This window comes from Hemitrygon akajei, chromosome 28, assembly GCF_048418815.1.
Source record: "Hemitrygon akajei chromosome 28, sHemAka1.3, whole genome shotgun sequence".
Classification (NCBI taxonomy): domain Eukaryota; kingdom Metazoa; phylum Chordata; class Chondrichthyes; order Myliobatiformes; family Dasyatidae; genus Hemitrygon; species Hemitrygon akajei.
This window is the reverse complement of record NC_133151.1, coordinates 13,720,406-13,744,390: the sequence shown is the minus strand read 5'-3', so window position 1 is coordinate 13,744,390 and position 23,985 is coordinate 13,720,406. Positions and strand designations below refer to the sequence as shown.

At 50.3% G+C, this 23,985-nt stretch overlaps 1 protein-coding gene across 24 annotated transcripts in view; it reads left to right on the top strand.

Moving 5' to 3' along the window:
• The window catches only part of LOC140717693 (neurexin-2-like), a 1,248,008-nt gene that overhangs the window by 222,697 nt on the left and 1,001,326 nt on the right, over positions 1–23,985 (top strand). For 17 of the 24 annotated variants that reach the window (XM_073031349.1, XM_073031352.1, XM_073031346.1 and 14 more), the window contains exon 4: positions 2,394–2,423. The exons of the other annotated variants lie outside the window; for them this stretch is intronic. In XM_073031349.1, coding sequence (XP_072887450.1) covers positions 2,394–2,423 — 30 coding nt within the window. The remainder of the gene's footprint in view (positions 1–2,393; positions 2,424–23,985) is intronic. 24 annotated transcript variants of the gene reach the window in all.

The following is a 23,985-nucleotide window of genomic DNA, read 5'->3' as shown; positions in this document are numbered from 1 at the left end:
GTCAGGCTTCGAGAATCTCAGGTTCGTTTTTAATCAGCATCTAAATGCCCCGGCTTTAAGAGGGAGGTCAATGGGCTTGGGGAGCTTCTCGTCCTGCCTAACAACACAGGCTCCCGAGGTTCAAAATTCAAAGTGAATTTTACTATCACCACATACAACCCTGAGATTCATTTTCCTGCGGGCGTACTCAGCAAATCTATAGAACAGTAACTATAACAGGATCAATGAAAGATCAACCAGAGTGCAGAAGACAACAAACTGGGCAAGTGCAAATATAAATAAACAGCAATAAATAACGAGAACAGGAGATAATGAGGTAAAGAGTCAATAAAATGAGGTAATTGGCTGTGGGATTGGGGCAAGTGGGTATAGTTATCCCCTTTTGTTCAAGAGGCTGATGGTTGAGGGGTAGCTGGTTCACTGTAGAACAAAGAAATGCAATAGAGTCAGTGAAAAACTACTCACAGACAAAGACTGCAAAATAACAAGTGTGCAAATAATAATTAATAAGTAAGTAATGTTGAAACATGAGTCGTTCGGTGCTCAGAAGTGAGTTCATAGGCTGTGGGATTAGTTCAGCGGTGAGGTGGTTCAGGAGCCTGATGGTGGAGGGGTAATTACTGTTCCTGAACCTGGCGGTGTGAGCCCTGAGGCTCCTGCACCTTCATCCTGACGGCAGCAGTGAGACAAGAGCATGGCCTGAGTGGTGGATGCTGCCGCCTTGTGCTATGCTCCTTGGAGATGTGCTCAGAGATGGGCAGGTCTCTGCCTGTGAAGGGCTGGGCTGTATCCACTACTTTCTGTACCCTAACCCTAACTCCCTCTGTGTAAGATACTCACCTGTAGAGTCACACAGCAGACAAACAGGCCCTTTAGCCTATCTTGTCCAAGTCAGCTGCATTGTCCAGTGAGGGCGTCACATCTGCCTGTGTTTGGCCCATGGTCTTCTATCCATGGATCTTCTAAACATAAGGGACTCTGCAGGTGCTGGAAGTCCAGAGTAACACACACAGAATGCTGGAGGAACTCAGCGGGTCTTCATTAAAACTTGGCACGAAATGTCACCTCTGTGTTCCTTTCCATAGATGCTGCCTGACCTGCTGACTTCCTCATGGATTAATCTAGATGGCTTTTAAATGCTGCTAATGTGCTCACCTCAGCCATCTCACTCCAAATTTGCACCACCCCTTGCATGAAGAAGCTGCCTGATGTGCTCTTTTAACCCATTGCCTCTCATCTGAAACCTATGCCTCAGCACCCCCTTCCCTGGAGAAAAAGACAATGAACTTTCACCCTGTCTATATCCATCATGATCTACTAGACCTCTATCAGATCACATCTCCGTCTCCTACATTCCAGAGGCTTTATAAAGCACTGGTGAGGCCTCACTTGGAGTATTGTGAGCAGTTTTGGGCCCCTTATCTTAAAAAAGGATGTGCAGACACTGGAGAGGATTCAAAGGAGGTTCACAGAAGTGATTCCAGGATTGAATGGCTCGTCATATGAAGAGCGTTTGATGGCTCTGGGCCTGTATTCACTGGAATTCAGAAGAATGAAACCTATTGAGTGTTGAAAGGCCTCGATAGAGTGGATGTGGAGAGGATGTTCCTTATGGTGGGGGAGTCTACGACCAGAGATCACAGCCTCAGAATAGAGGGCATCCTTTTAGAAAGGAGATGAGGAGGAATTTCTTTAGCCAAAATTCCAAAATTCCAAACTGTGGAATTTGTTGCCACGGGCAGCTGTGGAGGCCCAGTTACTGGGTGTATTTAAGGCAGAGGGTGATAGATTCTTGATTAGTCAGGGCATGAAGGGATACAGGGAGAAGAATAGAGATTGGGGCTGAGAGGGAAAATGGATCAGCCATGATGAAATAGCAGAGCAGACACGATGGGCCAAATGGCCTAATTCTGTTCCTATATCTTATGGTCTTAGCTTATAAAATCCTAGTCAATGCAACCTCTACTTGTAACTCAGGCCCCCAAGTCCTGCCAGCATCTTCCCAAGAACAGTGTGACCATCCTAAACCAGGAGACCTCTCTGCCGGTCTACACCACGACTAACCACGCCCCTTCCCTTCCCTTCCCCCGTGCGGTACGCGTTGTGCCTGGCAAGCTTTCGCGATGAGATGGGAATTAATATTATTTTGTGTTTTTGTGTCTTCTATTCCATCGACTTCCTTAAAGAAAAAAAAAGCATTAGTCAGCAACTAGCGTTTGCTCGATGCTTTTTGTGTTCTGACTATTTTGTTTTGTCCTTTCTCGGCATCCCTCCGGAGGGGAGATGTCTGTCACAAATTGAATCTGTAATTGTGACAAAAATATTACAGCTCATTTTTTCCCATAAAGTTTCGATCTTTTCTTTATTGTGTTCTTCATTTCTTCCTTTTCAAGGTCCCGCTCACCTGATGTTAAGCAGCCAAGGTAATGGGCTTTATATATTTGTTTTCTTTGAGCTCGCATCTCCTTTCGTTCTGTCCCATTGTCGTTGAAACCATGTTCATCCCAGATAGCTTCCTCCGCCACCTCCAGCCTTTGCTCAGAGCTGCAGTGTTATCGTCTGATCATTGCCTTCCTGAGAGATATTGCAATCACTTCCCATCCAGTGACCCTTCCTGTCTTGACTGTCCACTGGCATCTTTGCTTCTGTTCTGCCGATCCGCGTTGCATGGATAATTTCTGAGGGTATTTTATTTTTTCCGGGAGTGCTACTGCAGACGAAATAGGACTGTGCTTGGATGTGTGCCTTGTGTGAAGTACGTGAGTCCCTCCATGTACAACAGCAACTTTTCTCTTCTGGTAGAGATAAAGGACATTTGTCGGAGTTCAGTTTGCCTGAGGTTGCTTTGGTTCAGACCATAAGACATAGGAGCAGAATTAGGCCATTCAGCCCATCGAGTCTGCTCCGGCATTCCATCACGGCTGATTTATTTTCCCTCTCAACTCCATTTTCCTGCCTTCTCCTCATAACCTTTGATGCCCTGACTAATCAAGAATGTATCACCCTTTCCCTTAAATACACCCAACAACTTGGCCTCCATGGTATCTGTGACAAAGAATTCCACAGATTCACCACCCTCCAGCTAAAGAAATTCCCCTCCTCATCTCTGTTCTAAATGGACACCCCTCTATTCTGAGACTGGGCCCTCTGGTCCTAGACTCCGCCACTATAGGGTTGCTGTATTGGTCTGCTGGGCAATCCTCCAGAACTTCAGATCTCGATTGGGATGTGGGAACTTCCTGACATTGGGAAGTGTCGATTAGCTGTAAAACTCCTCCCGAATTTCAGACCCAAAATTTGGGAACTTCCTGACATCAGGAAGTACTGGTTTGCTGAATGATCATCCCAAATTTCAGACCTGGTGTTTGGGAACTTCCTGACATCAGGAAGTACTGGTTTGCTGAATGATCATCCCAAATTTCAGACCTGGTGTTTGGGAACTTCCTGACATTGGGAAGTACTGGTTTGTTGAATGATCGCCCCAAATTTCAGACCTGGTGTTTGGGAACTTCCTGACATCGGGAAGTACTGGTTTGTTGAATGATCGCCCCAAATTTCAGACCTGGTGTTTGGGAACTTCCTGACATTGGGAAGTACTGGTTTGTTGAATTATCATCCCAAATTTCAGACCTGGTGTTTGGGAACTTCCTGACATTGGGAAGTACTGCTTTGCTGAATCCAGAGTAGGCCACTGGCTATGAGGACCAGCCAGCAATGGGAATCATGGTGGTCACGTCAAGTTGGGTGCATTGTGCTCAGCTCTGGTGTTTGTTGAGATGGGAATGGACTGACTAACCATGGGACTCAGGCTCCTCCAGTGGAAGCAAGACAAGGCCATTCAGCCCCTTGAAGCCTGTTTCACCTCAGCACTGCCACCCCACACCCCTTCCACCCCTGAGATTTGGAAATTTGACCCCCCACCCCCCGTGATGGGATGACACCCTCTTCCTGCACTATCCCCAGGGCAAGTAAATATATTACCAAAAACTGCTTTAAGATCAATTTTCTTGCAGGCAGGTGTTCTGCCTTCTGCAGAAATTGCTCGCTTGTCCGTTCGTCCCTCCCCATTAATCTCCTTTCCAGCACTTATCCCTACACCTGCCCATTCACTTCCTCCCTTGCCTGTTTTTGGGGCTCTGCACAGTCCTTCCAGGTGAGATAACACTTCACCTGCAAATCTGCTGGGGTCGTCTTTTGTGTACGGGGCTCCCGATGCGGCCTCCTCTTGATTGGTGAAACCCAACGTAAACTGGGGGAATCGCTTCATCGAGCACCTCTGCTCCATCTGCCAAAAGCGGAAGTTCCAGGAGGCCATATATTTTAATTCCAGTTCCCATTTTTGTGCCAGGATGAGGCCACCCTCAGAGTGGAGGAGCAACACCTTATATTCCATCTGGGTAGCCTGCAACCTGGTTTCACCTCTTATCTTCCAGCTGGCCCCCTTTCCCTTCCCCCACCACTTTATTCCGGCTTCTTCCCCCTTCCTTTCCAGTCCTGGAGAAGATCGCAGCCTGAAACATCGATTGCCTATTCATTTCCACAGAAGCTGCCCGACCTGCTGAGTTCCTCCAGCATTTTGTGTGTATTGATCTGGATTTCTGCAGAAGCTCTTGTGTTTATGATTGAGAGGAAAGTTTAAAAATCCAAAGCGACACGCACAAAACACCGGAGGAACTCAACAGGCCAGGCAGCACCAATAGAAATGAATAGACAGCGACGTTTCAGGCTGAGACCTTTCATCAGTCCTGTCAGCTCTTTTTACCTGCCTGACCTGCTGAGCTCCTCCAGCTTTTCATGTGTGGGTGTTGCTCTGGATTTCCACCATCTGCAGAATCTCTTGTGTTAAAGAAATATAATAGAATTTATGGAAAACTATACTTAAACAAAGACTGAGAAACAGCTAATTTATTCCCCAATACCCAGAAATTTGATCACCTGTGTGCTAGATTAACCCAGACCTGGTCACCACTGACCTCTGGGGAACAGAGACCAAAGAAATGTCCCCCCATGATGAGGGAAAAGATGAAATATGAAGGTAAGCTAGAAAAAAGTGATACCAAGTTTTTTTTCAGATACAATGTAGAAAGAGTAAGAGAGGCAAGAGTAGATATCTGGCCACTGGAAATGATGCTGGAGAGGTAGTAGTGGGGGACAGGGAACAGGCAGGCAGACTGAGTGAGTATTTAGTGTCAACCTTCACTGTGGAAGACACTAGCAGTATGGTGGAAGTTCGAGAGTATTAGAGGGTAGAAGAGAGTGCAATTGCTATTAATAGGGAGAAGATGCTTGGGAAGCTGAAAGGTCTGCGGACAGATCAGTCACCTGGACCAGACGGACTACACCCTGGGTTCTGAAAGAGGTGGCTGAAAAGATTGTGGAGGCTTTAGTAATGATCTTTCTAGATTCTGGCATGGTTCTGGAGGGCCTGAGTTACATGGAACGATTGAATAGTTTAGGACTTTATTCCTTGGAACACAGAAGACTGAGGGGAATCAGAATTATGGCAGGTGTAGATAGGGGAAATGTAGGCAGGCATTTTCCACTGAAGTTTGGTGGGACTGCAACCAGAGGTCATAGGTTAAGGAAGAAAGGTGAAAAGTTTAAGGGGGACATGAGGGGAAACTTCTTCAGCTCAAGTGGGGCATGTGAGCCCAATCTCAATGTTTAAGAGAAGTTTGGATAGGTATGTGGATGGTAGGGGTCTGGTGGGCTATGGCCCCATTGCAGGTTGATGGGAGTAGGTAGTTTAAATGGCTCAGCACAAGAGCTGGTTTCTGTGCTGTACCTTTCTGTGACTGGAAAATTGGAAATGTCATTCCACTCTTCAGGAAAGGAGAGAAGCAGAAGAAAGGAAATTATAGGCCAGTTAGTCCAACCTCAGTGGTTGGGAAGATGTTGGAGTCAATTGTCAGGGATGGAGTCTCAGGGTAGTTGGAGGCACATGATAAAATAGGTCAAAGTCAGCATGGTTTCCTTAAAGGAAAACCTTGTCTGACAAACCTATTGGAATTATTTGAGGAAATAACAAGCAGGATAGACAAAGGAGAACCAGTGAATGTTGTGTACTTGGATTTTCAGAAGCGTTTAAAAAGGTGCCATATGAGGCTGCTTAATAAGCTAAGGGCTTATAGTATTACAGGAAAGATACTGGCATGGATAAAGCATGACCTGATTGGCTGCTGGTGACTAATGGTGTTCCATAGAGGTTGGCATTGGGTCCGCTTCTATTTATGTTACATGTCAATGATTTGGATGATGGAATTGATGGCTTTGTGGCCAAGTTTGTGGATGATGAGAAGAAAGGTGGAGGAGCAGGTAGTACTGAAGAAGCAGGGAGTCTGCAGAGGACTTAGACAGATTAGGAGAATGGGCAAAGAAGTGGCAGATGGAATTCCAGCTTGGGAAATGTATGGTCATGCACTTTGGTAAAAGGAACAAAAATGTAGACTGTTTTTACGAACAATCAGGAAATTCAGTAGTATGAGTATTCCAGAAAGGTTAATGTACAGTTGAGTCTGTGGTGAGGAAGGCAAATGCAATGTTAGCATTCATTTCAAGAGGACTAGAATATAAAAACAAGGATGTAATGTTGAGGTCTGGTGAGGTCTCACTTGGAGTATTGTGAGCAGTTTTTGGGACTATTATCTAAGAAAGGATGTGCTGATATTGGAGAGGGTCCAGAGGAGGTTCAGCAGAACGATTCTAGGATTGAATGGGTTATTGTATGAGAAACGTTTGATGGCTCTGGGCCTCTACTCACCGGAATTCAGAAGAATAGAAACACAGAAACATAGAAAACCTACAGCACAATACAGGCCCTTCTGCCCACAAAGCTGTGCCGAACATGTCCTTACCTTAGAAATTACCTAGGCCTACCCATAGCCCTCTATTTTTCTGAGCCCAATGTACCTGTACAGGAGTCACTTAAAAGACCCTATCGTATCTGCCTCCACCACTGTCGCTGGCAGCCCATTCCACGCACTCACTACTCTCTGAGTAAAAAACTTACCCCTGACATCTCCTCTGTACCTAATACCAAGCACTTTAAAACTGTGCCCGCTCATGTTAGCCATTTCAGCCCTGGGAAAAAGCCTCTCACTATCCACACGATCAATGCCTCTCATCATCTATCAGGTCACTTCTCATCCTCCGTCACTCCATGGAATAAAGGCCGGGTTCACTCAACCTATTCTCACAAGGCATGCTCCCCAATCCAGGCAACATCCTCGTAAATCTCCTCTGCACCCTTTCTATGGCTTCCACATCCTTCCCATCGTGAGGCAACCAGAATTGAGCACAGTACTCCAAGTGGGGTCTGACCAGGGTCCTATATAGCTGCAACATTACCTCTCAGCTCCTGAACTCAGTCCCACGATGGATGAAGGTCAATGCACCATATGATTTCTTAACCACAGAGTCAACCTGTGCAGCTGCTTTGAGTGTCCTATGGACTCGGGCCCCAAGATCCCTCTGAACCTCCACACTGCCAAGAGTCTTACCATTAATACTATATTATAAAATGATGGGTGGCCTCATTGAAACCTGTTGAATTTTGAAAAGCCCACACAGATAGAGTGGATGAAGAGAAGATGTTTCCTATAGTGGGAGAGTCTAAGACCAGAGGACACAGATATAGTGGATGTAGAGAGGATGTTTCCTATAGTGGGGGAGTCTAGGACCCGAGGACACAGATAGAGTGAATGTGGAGAGGATGTTTCCTATCGTGGGAGAGTCTAGGACCAGAGGACACAGATAGAGTGGATGTAGAGAGGATTGTTTCCTATAGTGGGGGAGTCTAGGACCAGAGGACACAGATAGAGTGGATGTGGAGAGGATGTTTCCTGTAGTGGGGGAGTCTAGGACCAGAGGACACAGATAGAGTGGATGTGGAGAGGATGTTTCCTACAGTGGGGGAGTCTAGGACCAGAGGGCACAGATAGAGTGGATGTGGAGAGGATGTTTCCTATCATGGGAGAGTCTAGGACCAGAGGACACAAATAGAGTGGATGTGGAGAGGATTTTTCCTATAGTGGGGGAGTCTAGGACCAGAGGATACGGATAGAGTGGATGTGGAGAGGATGTTTCCTGTATTGGGGGAGTCTAGGACCAGAGGACACAGATAGAGTGGATGTGGAGAGGATGTTTCCTATAGTGGGGGAGTCTAGGACCAGAGGACACAGATAGAGTGGATGTGGAGAGGATGTTTCCGATGGTGGGGGTGTCAAGGACCAGAGGACACTGATAAAGTGGATATGGGGAGAATGTTTCCTATGGTGGGAGAGTCTAGGACCAGAGGGCACAGCCTCAGAATAGAGGGATGTCCATTTAGAACAGAGATGAGGAGGAATTTCTTTGGCTAGAGGGTGGTGAATCTGAGGAATTCGTTACCACATGAGTATGTAGTGGCCAGATCATCGAGCATATTTAGGGCAGAGTTGATCGATCTTGATGAGTGAGGGCGATGAGAATAGGTAGTTTAAATGGTTTGGCCATATATAGGGAGGATTCAGTTGAGAAGAAAAAGAATCAGGCATGTTGGAACCAGTGCACTCCCTCCCTGGTGAGTCTGTCTGTCCCATGGGGAGGGGGCCAAAACTATCCAAAACAATCCGGTCCCAGACTCACCGTCACAGAGTACAGCACTGGAAGAGGCCATTCGGCCCACCTTATCCATACTAACCCAGATTCCCATTTGCTCACATTTAGTCCATGTCCCCTCTAAACCCGTTGGTTAACGGAATTGGTCCATGGCGTAACAGAGGTCGCGAACCTCTGCTCTGAACCTTTCCTGACTTTCAAATGTTAATGTTCCTGCCTCAACCACCTCCTCTGGCTGCTCGTTGCATGTATGCACCACTCTGATTGCAAAGAAGTTGCCCCTCAGAATTCTATTAACTCTCACCTTACACCTGCTATTGAGAGAAATCTGAGCCCTCTAGTTCCTGATTCCCCAGTCGTAGGGAACAACAGTCTGAGCACTCACCCTATCTGAGTCCTATATTCTCTTTTCGTTCTGTTCTTGCGATACTTATTTAATTAACCGTTTAATATACACTTACTGCAATTCCGTTTTTGCCACAAAGTTATCAAATTTGATGACATATGCCGATGATATTAAACATGATTCTGATGCTGATTCTCTGTAAGGCCAATCCTCAGTCCCCCACACTTCAAGCAATAAAAACCCAACCTGAGCAAGCTCTCTGAAAAACTCATGCCGGGCACATCCTCATAAATCTGCTGTCCACCCTTTCCTATAGCTGGGCGACCAAAAGTGAGCCCAGTACTCAGAAAGCGGCCACACCAACGTCTCGAACAACTGCAACATAATGCCCTGCAGCTGGACTGCCGACAAAGGCCAGCATGCCAGATGCCTTTTTCATCACCCTGTCTACGTGTGACACCACTTTCCGAAACTATGTACCTGTTCTCTCCGTGCCTCTGTTCTACAACAGTCCCCAGGGCGGTGGAAGTCTGACCCTGGCTTGACTTCCCAAAATACAACATCTGAATTGCAAATGCATTCTTGCCAACATCTTGTACAACTGCAACACAACATCCCGTCTCCTGTACCCAGTGCCCTGACTGATGAAGGCCAGCATGCCGAGTGTTTGCTTCACCACCCTGTCTATGTGTCAGAAACGTGCTTCTGTTCTACAACAGTCCCCGGGACTCTGCCGTTCACTGTGAAAGTCTGACCCTGTGAGTTTGAACCAAAGTCTCATAGAACTGCAACAGGGCACCACAACCCAATGCCCCAACTGATGATGAAGGCCAGTGCGCCAATACCTTCTTCACCACCCTGCCTACCTGCAACACCACTCTCAGGGAATCACGTACCTGTTTCCCTACGTCCCTCAGTTCTACAACACAACTGACACCACCTTTGGGGAACTATGTGCCTGTGTCCCTGCGTCCCTCAGTTGTACAACATGACTGACACCTCTTTCGGGAAATCACGTACCTGTGTCCCTACGTCCCTCAGTTCTACAACATGACTGACACCTCTTTCGGGAAATCACGTCCTTGTTCTTCAAGATCCCTCAGTTCAGCAACACTTCCTTTTGCGAGGGCGCCCCGCTCACATCACATCTCTCCAGGAGTCAGAGAGCCACCCACAACAGAAACAGGCTCTTTGGCCCAACATCTCCATGTCTAACATCAAGAACCCATCAACACTGAACCCTTTACTCAATTGAAAAACCACCCTCAGGTGATGGAGATGCCCCTCAGCTTCCTCTCACCTTCAACCTGTGCCCTCAGGTTCCTGATTCCCCTGTCCTAGGGAATCAGAGTTAGTAAGGCCTCCTCCACATTGCCAGCTCAGGAACATGCCCTGCTGTCAAATTGGTCTATGCCCATTAAACCCACTCCCATTTGCCCACGTTTGGGCCATATCTTGCTAAATTGTTCCATCTGTGTACCTGTCCAAGTGTCTTTTAAATGTCGTTAATGTACCTGCCTCAACCACTTCCTCTGGCAGCTCGTTCCATATACGGACCACCCTCTGGGTAAAGAAGTTACCTTTCAGTTTCCTCTTAAATCTCTCCCCTTCCCCCTTAAACCTGTGCCCACTGGTTCTTAATTCCCCAACCTGGGGGAAAAGACTGTTCACAGTCACCCTATCTACACCCCTCATGCTATATTCACCCTATAAGGTCACCCCTCAGTCTCCTACACCCTATCTGTGTCCCTCATGGTTCTACACACCTCTATAAGGTCACCCCTCAGTCTCCTACACCCTATCTGTGTCCCTCATGGTTCTACACACCTCTATAAGGTCACCCCTCAGTCTCCTACACCCTATCTGTGTCCCTCATGGTTCTACACACCTCTATAAGGTCACCCCTCAGTCTCCTACACCCTATCTGTGTCCCTCATGGTTCTACACACCTCTATAAGGTCACCCCTCAGTCTCCTACACCCTGTCTGTGTCCCTCATGGTTCTACACACCTCTATAAGGTCACCCCTCAGTCTCCTACACCCTGTCTGTGTCCCTCATGGTTCTACACACCTCTATAAGGTCACCCCTCAGTCTCCTACCCCCCTATCTGTGTCCCTCATGGTCCTACACACCTCTATAAGGTCACCCCTCAGTCTCCTACACCCTGTCTGTGTCCCTCATGGTTCTACACACCTCTATAAGGTCACCCCTCAGTCTCCTACACCCTACCTATGTATCCTATTCCCTCCCATTCACCAAGTACACCTTTGCCAGAAAACAGCCTGTCCCAATCCACACATTTCTGATACCATCAAAATTGGCCTTTCTCCAATTTATAATCTCAACCCATGGAGCAGACCTTTCTTTTTTCATATTTACGTTGAACGACTGGCATTGTGGTCACAAGCTGCTCGGCATTCCCCTCCACAAATCTCTGTCACCTGCCACCTCATTTCGGAATAGCAGATCCGGTATCACACGCCCTCTCGCCGGGACTTCTCATTTCGGAATAGCAGATCCAGTATCACACATCCTCTCGCCGGGACTTCTACACACTGATGAAGGAAACTTTCCTGATCACATTTGACGAACTTTGTCCCATCTGGTTCTTTTACAGTCTGGGAGTCCCAGTCAAGAAGTGGAAAGTTGAAATCACTTATTATAATAACATTATGTCTCTTGCAGACTTGTTGCTCTAACTCTCTCGGACTGTTGGGAGGTCTGTAATATAGCCCCATTAACATGGTCATACATTTCTTATTACTCAGTTCCTCCCATAAAGCCTCACTAGATGAGTTCTCCAGTCTGTCCTGACTGAACACTGCTGTGACATTTTCTCTGACTAGTAATGCCACCCCTCCTCCTTCAATCCCTCCCACTCTGTCATGTCCAAAACGACAGAAACCCAGAATATTGAACTGCCAGGCCTACCCCTCCTACAGCCAAGTCTCACTAATGGTTACAATGCCCCCTCATCTGCATTTCCTACAATACTCACTGCATTGAAATATATGCAGCTCAGGACAAGAGTCACTCCATACTCAGTCTTTTTATTCTGACTTTGTCTGAGGCCTTTCAATATTCAATAGGTTTCACAGAAGATCATACTTCATCCTTATAAACTCCAGCGACTACAGGCCCAGAGCCATCAAACACTCCTGTTGTGTTAACCCTTTCATTCCTGGATCATTCTTCTCAAACTCCTCTGTACCCTCTCCAATGCCAGCATGTGCTTTCTGAGATATGGCCCCCTAAACTGCTCATAATCCTCCAAGTCATTCAGCCCAATGCCTTCTAAAGCCTCAGGATTATATCATTTTATATTCTGGATCCTCTCAAAATGGATGCTGTCTCCTCCAACCCTCCAATGGTATTTACCCACCTCTGATAAACCCCCCCCCCCCCCGTACATTCCTCCAATTACTTGAAAATTACGCTGCCTGTATTCGCCATTTCCATCCTGGGGAAAAGTGTCTGACTGTCCACTCGATCTGTGCCTCTTATCATCTTATACACCTCTATCAAGTCACCTCTCATCCTCCTTCGCTAAAAGGGAAAAGCCCGAGCTTACTCGAGCATTCCTCATAAGATGTGCTCTCTAATCCAGGCAGCATCCTGGTGAATCTCCTCTGCACCCTCTCTAATCCAGGCAGCATGCTGGTGAATGTCCTCTGCACCCTCTCTAATCCAGGCAGCGTCCTGGTAAATCTCCTCTGCACCCTCTCTAATCCAGGCAGCATGCTGGTGAATGTCCTCTGCACCCTCTCTAATCCAGGCAGCGTCCTGGTAAATCTCCTCTGCAACCTCTCTAATCCAGGCAGCATGCTGGTTAATCTCCTCTGCACCCTCTCTAATCCAGGCAGCGTCCTGGTAAATCTCCTCTGCACCCTCTCTAATCCAGGCAGCATGCTGGTGAATGTCCTCTGCACCCTCTCTAATCCAGGCAGCATCCTGGTGAATCTCCTCTGCACCCTCTCTAATCCAGGCAGCATCCTGGTGAATCTCCTCTGCACCCTCTCTAATCCAGGCAGCATGCTGGTGAATGTCCTCTGCACCCTCTCTAATCCAGGCAGCGTCCTGGTAAATCTCCTCTGCACCCTCTCTAATCCAGGCAGCATGCTGGTGAATGTCCTCTGCACCCTCTCTAATCCAGGCAGCGTCCTGGTAAATCTCCTCTGCACCCTCTCTAATCCAGGCAGCATGCTGGTTAATCTCCTCTGCACCCTCTCTAATCCAGGCAGCGTCCTGGTAGATCTCCTCTGCACCCTCTCTAATCCAGGCAGCGTCCTGGTTAATCTCCTCTGCACCCTCTCTAATCCAGGCAGCGTCCTGGTAGATCTCCTCTGCACCCTCTCTAATCCAGGCAGCGTCCTGGTAAATCTCCTCTGAACCCTCTCTAATCCAGGCAGCATGCTGGTGAATGTCCTCTGCACCCTCTCTAATCCAGGCAGCATCCTGGTAAATCTCCTCTGCACCCTCTCTAATCCAGGCAGCATCCTGGTAAATCTCCTCTGCACCCTCTTTAAAACTTCCACATCCTTCCTATAATGAGGTGACCAGAACTGAATACAATACTCTAAATGTGGTCTAACCAGGGTTTATGGATCTGCAATGTTACCTCACGGCTTTTGAACTCAATCCCCCGACTAATGAAGGCCAACACACCAAACACCTTCTCAACCACCCTCTCAACTTGTGCGGCAATGTTGAGGAATCAGTGGACGTGGAACCAAGGATCCCTCTGTTCCACCACACTGCCAAGAAACCTGTCAGTAACATTGTATGCTGCCGATGAGTTTGAGGTTGGAAAGGGAATCACATAATGCTTCCTTCCCCCGATCCATCATGGTTGCAACTGACCTTGCCCCTCCCCTAATGCTTCCCTCTGACCTCCCCTTCCCCTAATGTTTCCCTCTGACCTCTCCCTCCCCTAATGTTTCCTTCTGACCTTCCCCCCAATGTTTCCACTGACCTTCCCCTTCCCCTAATGCTTCCCTCTGACCTTCACCCTCCCCTAATGTTTCCCTCTGACCTCTCCCTCCCCTAATGCTTCCCTCTGACCTCCCCCTCCCCTAATGCTTCCCTCTAAACTTCCCCCTACCCTAATGTTTCCCTCTGACCTTCTCCCCTCCCCTAATGTTTCCCTCTGACCTTCCCCCTCCCCTAATGTTTCCCTCTGACGTTCCCCCTCCCCTAATGTTTCCCTCTGACCTTCCCCCTCCCCTAATGTTTCCCTCTGACGTTCCCCCTACCCTAATGTTTCCCTCTGACCTTCTCCCTCCCCTAATGTATCCCTCTGACCTTCTCCCTCCCCTAATCTTTCCCTCTGACCTTCTCCCCTCCCCTAATGTTTCCCTCTGACCTTCCCCCCTAATGTTTCCCTCTGACCTTCTCCCTCCCCTAATCTTTCCCTCTGACCTTCTCCCCTCCCCTAAAGTTTCCCTCTGACCTTCTCCCTCCCCTAATGTTTCCCTCTGACCTTCCCCCTCCCCTAATGTTTCCCTCTGACCTTCTCCCCCTCCCCTAAAGTTTCCCTCTGACCTTCCCCTCCCCAGTTTCCCTCTGACCTTCTCTCCTCCCCTAATGTTTCCCTCTGACCTTCCCCCCTAATGTTTCCCTCTGACCTTCTCCCCTCCCCTAATGTTTCCCTCTGACCTTCTCCCCTCCCCTAAAGTTTCCCTCTGACCTTCCCCCTCCCCTAATGTTTCCCTCTGACCTTCTCCCATCCCCTAAAGTTTCCCTCTGACCTTCCCCTCCCCAGTTTCCCTCTGACCTTCTCCCCTCCCCTAATGATTCCCTCTGACCTTCTCCCTACCCTAATGTTTCCCTCTGACCTTCCCCCTCCCCTAAAGTTTCCCTCTGACCTTCTCCCTACCCTAATGTTTCCCTCTGACCTTCCCCCTCCCCTAAAGTTTCCCTGTGACCTTCTCCCCTCCCCTAATGTTAACCTCTGACCTTCCCCCTCCCCTAATGTTTCCCTCTGACCTTCTCCCCTCCCCTAATGTTTCCCTCTGACCTTCCCCCTCCCCTGTTTCCCTCTGACCTTCCCCCTCCCCTAATGTTTCCCTCTGACCTTCTCCCTCCGCTAATGTTTCCCTCTGACCTTCCCCCTCCCCTGTTTCCCTCTGACCTTCCCCCTCCCCTAATGTTTCCCTCTGACCTTCTCCCCTCCCCTAATGTTTCCCTCTGACTTTCTCCCCTCCCCTAATGTTTCCCTCTGACCTTCCCCCTCCCCTGTTTCCCTCTGACCTTCTCCCCTCCCCTGTTTCCCTCTGACCTTCTCCCCTCCACTAAAGCTTCCCTCTGACCTTCCCCTCCCCTAATATTTCCCTCTGACCTTCTCCCCTCCCCTAATGTTTCCCTCTGACCTTTCCCCTCCCCTAAAGTTTCCCTCTGACCTTCCCCCTCCCCTAATGTTTCCCTCTGACCTTCTCCCTCCCCTAATGTTTCCCTCTGTCCTTCCCCCTCCCCTAAAGTTTCCCTCTGACCTTCCCCCTCCCCTAATGTTTCCCACTGACCTTCCCCCTCCCCTAATGTTTCCCTCTGACCTTCTCCCTCCCCTAATGTTTCCACTGACCTTCCCCCTCCCCTAATGTTTCCCTCTGTCCTTCCCCCTCCCCTAAAGTTTCCCTCTGACCTTCCCCCTCCCCTAATGTTTCCCACTGACCTTCCCCCTCCCCTAATGTTTCCCTCTGACCTTCTCCCTCCCCTAATGTTTCCACTGACCTTCCCCCTCCCCTAATGTTTCCCTCTGTCCTTCCCCCTCCCCTGATGTTTCCCACTGACCTTCCCCCTCCCCTAATGTTTCCCTCTGACCTTCCCCCTCCCCTAATGTTTCCCTCTGTCCTTCCCCCTCCCCTAATGTTTCCCTCTGACCTTCTCCCCTCCCCTAATGTTTCCCTCTGACCTTCTCCCCTCCCCTAAAGTTTCCCTCTGTCCTTCCCCCTCCCCTAATGTTTCCCTCTGACCTTCCCCCTCCCCTAATGTTTCCCTCTGACCTTCTCCCTCCCTTAATGTTTCCCTCTGACCTTCTCCCCTCCCATAATGTTTCCACTGACCTTCTCCCTCCCCTAATGTTTCCCTCTGACCTTCCCCCTCCCCTAATGTTTCCCTCTGACCTTCTCCCCTCCCCTAATGTTTCCCTCTGACCTTCCCCCTCCCCTGTTTCCCTCTGACCTTCTCCCCTCCACTAAAGTTTCCCACTGACCTTCTCCCTCCCCTAATGTTTCCCTCTGTCCTTCCCCCTCCCCTAATGTTTCCCTCTGACCTTCCCCCTCCCCTAATGTTTCCCTCTGACCTTCCCCCTCCCCTAATGTTTCCCACTGACCTTCCCCCTCCCCTAATGTTTCCCTCTGACCTTCTCCCTCCCCTAATGTTTCCCTCTGTCCTTCCCCCTCCCCTAATGTTTCCCTCTGACCTTCCCCCTCCCCTAATGTTTCCCTCTGACCTTCCCCCTCCCCTAATGTTTCCCTCTGCCCTTCTCCCCTCCCCTAAAGTTTCCCTCTGTCCTTCCCCCTCCCCTAAAGTTTCCCTCTGACCATCTCCCTCCCCTAATGTTTCCCTCTGACCTTCTCCCCTCCCCTAATATTTCCCTCTGACCTTCTCCCTCCCCTAAAGTTTCCCTCTGACCTTCTCCCCTCCCCTAATGTTTCCCTCTGACCTTCCCCTCCACAGTTTCCCTCTGACCTTCTCCCCTCCCCTAATGTTTCCCTCTGACCTTCTCCCTCCCCTAAAGTTTCCCTCTGACCTTCTCCCTCCCCTAAAGTTTCCCTCTGACCTTCCCCCTCCCCTAATGTTTCCCTCTGACCTTCTCCCCTCCCCTAATGTTTCCCTCTGACCTTCCCCCTCCCCTAATGTTTCCCTCTGACCTTCCCCCTCCCTAATGTTTCCCTCTGACCTTCCCCCTCCCCTAATGTTTCCCTCTGACCTTCCCCCTCCCCTAATGTTTCCCTCTGACCTTCCCCCTCCCTAATGCTTCCCTCTGACCTTCCCCCTCCCCTAATGTTTCCCTCTGACCTTCCCCCTCCCCTAATGTTTCCCTCTGACCTTCCCCCTCCCCTAATGTTTTCCTCTGACCTTCCCCCCTCCCCTAAGTTTCCCTCTGACCTTCCCCCTCCCCTAATGTTTCCCTCTGACCTACTCCCTCCCCTAATGTTTCTCTCTGACCTTCCCCCTCCCCTAATGTTTCCCTCTGACCTACTCCCTCCCCTAATGTTTCCCTCTGACCTTCCCCCTCCCCTAATGTTTCCCTCTGACCTTCCCCCTCCCCTAATGTTTCCCTCTGACCTTCTCCTCCCCTAATGTTTCCCTCTGACCTTCCCCCTCCCCTAATGTTTCCCTCTGACCTTCCCCCTCCCCTAATGTTTCCTTCTGACCTTCCCCCTCCCCTAAAGTTTCCCTCTGACCTTCCCCCTCCCCTAATGTTTCCCTCTGACCTTCTCCCTCCGCTAAAGTTTCCCTCTGACCTTCCCCCTCCCCTAATGTTTCCCTCTGACCTTCTCCCTCCCCTAATGTTTTCCTCTGACCTTCCCCCTCCCCTAAGTTTCCCTCTGACCTTCCCCCTCCCCTAATGTTTCCCTCTGACCTACTCCCTCCCCTAATGTTTCTCTCTGACCTTCCCCCTCCCCTAATGTTTCCCTCTGACCTTCCCCCTCCCCTAATGTTTCCCTCTGACCTTCTCCTCCCCTAATGTTTCCCTCTGACCTTCCCCCTCCCCTAATGTTTCCCTCTGACCTTCCCCCTCCCCTAATGTTTCCTTCTGACCTTCCCCCTCCCCTAAAGTTTCCCTCTGACCTTCCCCCTCCCCTAATGTTTCCCTCTGACCTTCTCCCTTCGCTAAAGTTTCCCTCTGACCTTCTCCCCTCCCCTAATGTTTCCCTCTGACCTTCCCCCTCTCCTAATGTTTCCCTCTGACCTTCTCCTCCCCTAATGTTTCCCTCTGACCTTCCCCCACCCCTAAAGTTTCCCTCTGACCTTCCCCTCTCCTGTTTCCCTCTGACCTTCTCCACTCCCCTAATGTTTCACACTGACCTTCCCCCTCCCCTAATGTTTAATTCTGACCTTCCCCCTCCCCTAATGCTTTTCTCTGACCTTCCCCCTCCCCTAATGTTTCCCTCTGACCTTCCCCCTCCCCTAATGTTTCCCTCTGACCTTCTCCCCTCCCCTAATGTTTCCCTGTGACCTTCTCCCTCCCCTAATGTTTCCCTCTGACCTTCCCCCTCCCCTGTTTCCCTCTGACCTTCTCCACTCCCCTAATGTTTCCCTCTGACCTTCCCCTCCCCTAATGTTTCCCTCTGACCATCTCCCTCCCCTAAAGTTTCCCTCTGACCTTCCCCCTCCCCTAAAGTTTCCCTCTGACCTTCCCCCTCCCCTAATGTTTCCCTCTGACCTTCCCCCTCCCTAATGCTTCCCTCTGACCTTCCCCCTCCCCTAATGTTTCCCTCTGACCTTCCCCCTCCCCTAATGTTTCCCTCTGACCTTCTCCCTCCCCTAATGTTTTCCTCTGACCTTCCCCCCTCCCCTAAGTTTCCCTCTGACCTTCCCCCTCCCCTAATGTTTCCCTCTGACCTACCCTCCCCTAATGTTTCCCACTGACCTTCCCCCTCCCCTAATGTTTCCCTCTGACCTTCTCCCCTCCCCTAATGTTTCCCTCTGACCTTCCCCCTCCCCTAATGTTTCCCTCTGACCTTCCCCTCCCCCTAATGTTTCCCTCTGACCTTCCCCCTACCCTAATGTTTACCTCTGACCTTCCCCCTCCCCTAATGTTTCCCTCTGACCTTCTCCCCTCCCCTAATGTTTCCCTCTGACCTTCCCCCTCCCCTAAAGTTTCCCTCTGACCTTCTCCCCTCCCCTAATGTTTCCCTCTGACCTTCCCCCCTCCCCTAATGTTTCCCACTGACCTTCCCCCTCCCCTAATGTTTCCCTCTGACCTTCCCCCTCCCCTAATGTTTCCCTCTGACCTTCCCCTCCCCTAATGTTTCCCTCTGACCTTCCCCCTCCCCTAATGTTTCCCTCTGACCTTCTCCTCCCCTAATGTTTCCCTCTGACCTTCCCCCTCCCCTAATGTTTCCCTCTGACCTTCCCCTCTCCTGTTTCCCTCTGACCTTCCCCTCTAAAGTTTCCCTCTGACCTTCTCCACTCCCCTAATGTTTCACACTGACCTTCCCCCTCCCCTGTTTCCCTCTGACCTTCTCCTTCCCCTAATGTTTCCCTCTGACCTTCCCACTCCCCTAATGTTTCCCTCTGACCTTCCCCTCCCCTAATGCTTCCCTCTGACCTTCTCCCCTCCCCTAATGTTTCACACTGACCTTCCCCCTCCCCTAATGTTTAATTCTGACCTTCCCCCTCCCCTAATGCTTCTCTCTGACCTTCCCCCTCCCCTAATGTTTCCCTCTGACCTTCCCCCTCCCCTAATGTTTCCCTCTGAACTTCTCCCCTCCCCTAATGTTTCCCTGTGACCTTCTCCCTCCCCTAATGTTTCCCTCTGACCTTCCCCCTCCCCTGTTTCCCTCTGACCTTCTCCACTCCCCTAATGTTTCCCTCTGACCTTCCCCCTCCCCTAATGTTTCCCTCTGACCATCTCCCTCCCCTAAAGTTTCCCTCTGACCTTCCCCCTCCCCTAATGTTTCCCTCTGACCTTCCCCCTCCCTAATGCTTCCCTCTGACCTTCCCCCTCCCCTAATGTTTCCCTCTGACCTTCCCCCTCCCCTAATGTTTCCCTCTGACCTTCTCCCTCCCCTAATGTTTTCCTCTGACCTTCCCCACTCCCCTAAGTTTCCCTCTGACCTTCCCCCTCCCCTAATGTTTCCCTCTGACCTACTCCCTCCCCTAATGTTTCCCTCTGACCTTCTCCCCTCCCCTAATGTTTCCCTCTGACCTTCCCCCTCCCCTAATGTTTCCCTCTGACCTTCCCCCTCCCCTGTTTCCCTCTGACCTTCTCCTTCCCCTAATGTTTCCCTCTGACCTTCCCACTCCCCTAATGTTTCCCTCTGACCTTCCCCTCCCCTAATGTTTCCCTCTGACCTTCCCCCTCCCCTAATGTTTCCCTCTGACCTTCCCCCTCCCCTAATGCTTTCCTCTGACCTTCCCCCTCCCCTAATGTTTCCCTCTGACCTTCCCCCTCCCCTAATGTTTCCCTCTGACCTTCTCCCCTCCCCAAATGTTTCCCTCTGACCTTCTCCCTCCCCTAATGTTTCCCTCTGACCTTCCCCCTCCCCTGTTTCCCTCTGACCTTCTCCACTCCCCTAATGTTTCACACTGACCTTCCCCCTCCCCTAATGTTTAATTCTGACCTTCCCCCTCCCCTAATGCTTCTCTCTGACCTTCCCCCTCCCCTAAAGTTTCCCTCTGACCTTCCCCCCTCCCCTAAGTTTCCCTCTGACCTTCCCCCTCCCCTAATGTTTCCCTCTGACCTACTCCCTCCCCTAATGTTTCCCACTGACCTTCCCCCTCCCCTAATGTTTCCCTCTGACCTTCTCCCCTCCCCTAATGTTTCCCTCTGACCTTCCCCCTCCCCTAATGTTTCCCTCTGACCTTCCCCTCCCCTAATGCTTCCCTCTGACCTTCCCTGTCCCCTAATGTTTCCCTCTGACCTTCCCCCTCCCTAATGCTTCCCTCTGACCTTCCCCCTCCCGTAATGTTTCCCACTGACCTTCCCCCCTACCCTAATATTTCCCTCTGACCTTCCCCCTCCCCTAATGTTTCCCTCTGACCTTCTCCTCCCCTAATGTTTCCCTCTGACCTTCCCCCTCCCCTAATGTTTCCCTCTGACCTTCCCCTCTCCTGTTTCCCTCTGACCTTCCCCCTCCCCTAATGTTTCCCTCTGACCTTCCCCTCTCCTGTTTCCCTCTGACCTTCCCCCTCCCCTAATGTTTCCCTCTGACCTTCCCCCTCCCCTAATGTTTCCCTCTGACCTTCCCCTCTCCTGTTTCCCTCTGACCTTCCCCTCTAAAGTTTCCCTCTGACCTTCTCCACTCCCCTAATGTTTCACACTGACCTTCCCCCTCCCCTGTTTCCCTCTGACCTTCTCCTTCCCCTAATGTTTCCCTCTGACCTTCCCACTCCCCTAATGTTTCCCTCTGACCTTCCCCCTCCCCTAATGTTTCCCTCTGAACTTCCCCCTCCCCTAATGCTTCCCTCTGACCTTCCCCCTCCCCTAATGTTTCCCTCTGACCTTCCCCCTCCCCTAATGTTTCCCTCTGACCTTCTCCCCTCCCCAAATGTTTCCCTCTGACCTTCTCCCTCCCCTAATGTTTCCCTCTGACCTTCCCCCTCCCCTAATGTTTCCCTCTGACCTTCTCCACTCCCCTAATGTTTCACACTGACCTTCCCCCTCCCCTAATGTTTAATTCTGACCTTCCCCCTCCCCTAATGCTTCTCTCTGACCTTCCCCCTCCCCTAATGTTTCCCTCTGACCTTCCCCCTCCCCTAATGTTTCCCTCTGACCTTCTCCCCTCCCCTAATGTTTCCCTGTGACCTTCTCCCTCCCCTAATGTTTCCCTCTGACCTTCCCCCTCCCCTAATGTTTCCCTCTGACCTTCCCCCTCCCCTAAAGTTTCCCTCTGACCATCTCCCTCCCCTAAAGTTTCCCTCTGACCTTCCCCCTCCCTACTGCTTCCCTCTGACCTTCTCCACTCCCCTAATGTTTCCCTCTGACCTTCCCCCTCCCCTAATGTTTCCCTCTGACCATCTCCCTCCCCTAAAGTTTCCCTCTGACCTTCCCCCTCCCCTAAAGTTTCCCTCTGACCTTCCCCCTCCCCTAATGTTTCCCTCTGACCTTCCCCCTCCCTAATGCTTCCCTCTGACCTTCCCCCTCCCCTAATGTTTCCCTCTGACCTTCCCCCTCCCCTAATGTTTCCCTCTGACCTTCCCCTCCCCTAATGTTTCCCACTGACCTTCTCCCTACCCTAATGTTTCCCTCTGACCTTCTCCCCTTCCCTAATGATTCCCACTGAACTCCCCCTCCCCTAATGTTTCCCTCTGACCTTCTCCCCTCCCCTAATGTTTCCCTCTGACCTTCTCCCCTCCCCTAATGTTTCCCTCTGACCTTCTCCACTCCCCTAATGTTTCCCTCTGACCTTCCCCCTCCCCTAATGTTTCCCTCTGACCTTCTCCCCTCCCCTAATGTTTCCCTCTGACCTTCTCCCTCCCCTAATGTTTCCCTCTGACCTTCCCCCTCCCCTAATGTTTCCCTCTGACCTTCCCCCTCCCCTAATGTTTCCCTCTGACCTTCTCCCCTCCCCTAATGTTTCCCTCTGACCTTCCCCCTCCCCTGTTTCCCTCTGACCTTCTCCCTCCCCTAAAGTTTCCCTCTGACCTTCTCCCCTCCCCTAATGTTTCCCACTGACCTTCCCCCTCCCCTAATGTTTCCCTCTGACCTTCCCCCTCCCCTAATGTTTCCCTCTGACCTTCTCTCCTCCCCTAATGTTTCCCTCTGACCTTCCCTGTCCCCTAATGTTTCCCTCTGACCTTCCCCCTCCCCTAATGTTTCCCTCTGACCTTCTCCCCACCCCTAATGCTTCCCTCTGACCTTCTCCCCTCCCCTAATGTTTCCCTCTGAACTCCCCCTCCCTAATGTTTCCCTCTGAACTCCCCCTCCCCTAAGGTTTCCCTCTGACCTTCCCCTCCCCTAATGTTTTCACTTGACCTTCCCCCTCCCCTAATGTTTCCCTCTGACCTTCCCCTCCCCTAATGTTTCCCTCTGACCTTCCCCCTCCCCTAATGTTTCCCTCTGTCCTTCTCCCCTCCCCTAATGTTTTCCTCTGACCTTCTCCCTCCCCTAATGTTTTCACTTGACCTTCCCCCTCCCCTAATGTTTCCCTCTGACCTTCCCCTCCCCTGTTTCGCTCTGTCCTTCCCCCCTCCCCTAATGTTTCCCTCTGACCTTCCCCCTCCCCTAATGTTTCCCACTGACCTTCCCCCTCCCCTGGTTGTTTTCCTCTGTGATTTTTCTTTCTGTTATCTTTCTGACACTTGAATGTCCAGCAGTGAGGCCCCACTGGCTCTCTCCATCCTCTCTGCCTCTTCGTTCCCATCCCTGTCTCCTCACTAACCCCGATTCATGTTCCCCCTATCTCTTACCCCTCCTTGCCTCATTGTTTACCTCCTGGCCCCACCTCACCCTCTCTTTTCATGGCCATTTCCATTAGACCATAAGACAAAGGAGGAGAAGTCGGCCATTCGGCCCATCGAGTCTGTTCCGCATTTCATCATGATCTGATCCAATCTCCCCTTTAGTCCCATTTGCCGCCTTCTCACCATAACCTTTGATGCCCTGACTACTCAGATACCTATCAATCTCTGCCTTAAATGCAGCCAATGACTTGGCCTCCACTGCCCCCCGTGGCAACAAATTCCATAGATTCACCACCCTTTGGCTAAAAACAATTTTTCACATCTCTGTTCTGAATGGGCGCCCTGCAATCCTCAAGTCATGTCCTCTCGAACTAGACTCCCCCACCATGGGAAACAACTTTGCTACATCCACTCTGTCCATATCTTTCAACATTCGAAATGTTTCTCTGAGGTCCCCCCTCATTCTTCTAAACTCTAAGGAGTACAGTCCAAGAGCGGTCAAACGTTCCTCATATGTTAACCCTCTCATTCCCGGAATCATTGTAGTGAATCTTCTCTGAACCCTCTCCAATGTCAGCACATCCTTTCTTAAATAAGGAGCCCAAAACTGCACACAGTATTCCAAGTGAGGTCTTACCAGTGCCTTATAGAGCCTCAACATCACATCCCTGCTCCTATACTCTATTCCTCTAGAAATGAATGCCAACATTGCATTCGCTTTCTTCACCACTGACTCAACCTGGAGGTTAACCTTAAGGGTATCCTACACGGGGACTCCCAGGTTCCATTGCATCCCAGAACTTTGAATTCTCTCCCCATTTCCTCTCTACGTTCTCATTTCGGACTCAACCTGAATCCTCGATGGTTACTCCTCCCCCTCCTCAGATGTTACTCGATCCACTGAGTTCCTCCAGCAGAAGTTTGTTCAGGTGCCCTCAGTTAGCCAACATTGCTAGATAGATAGATA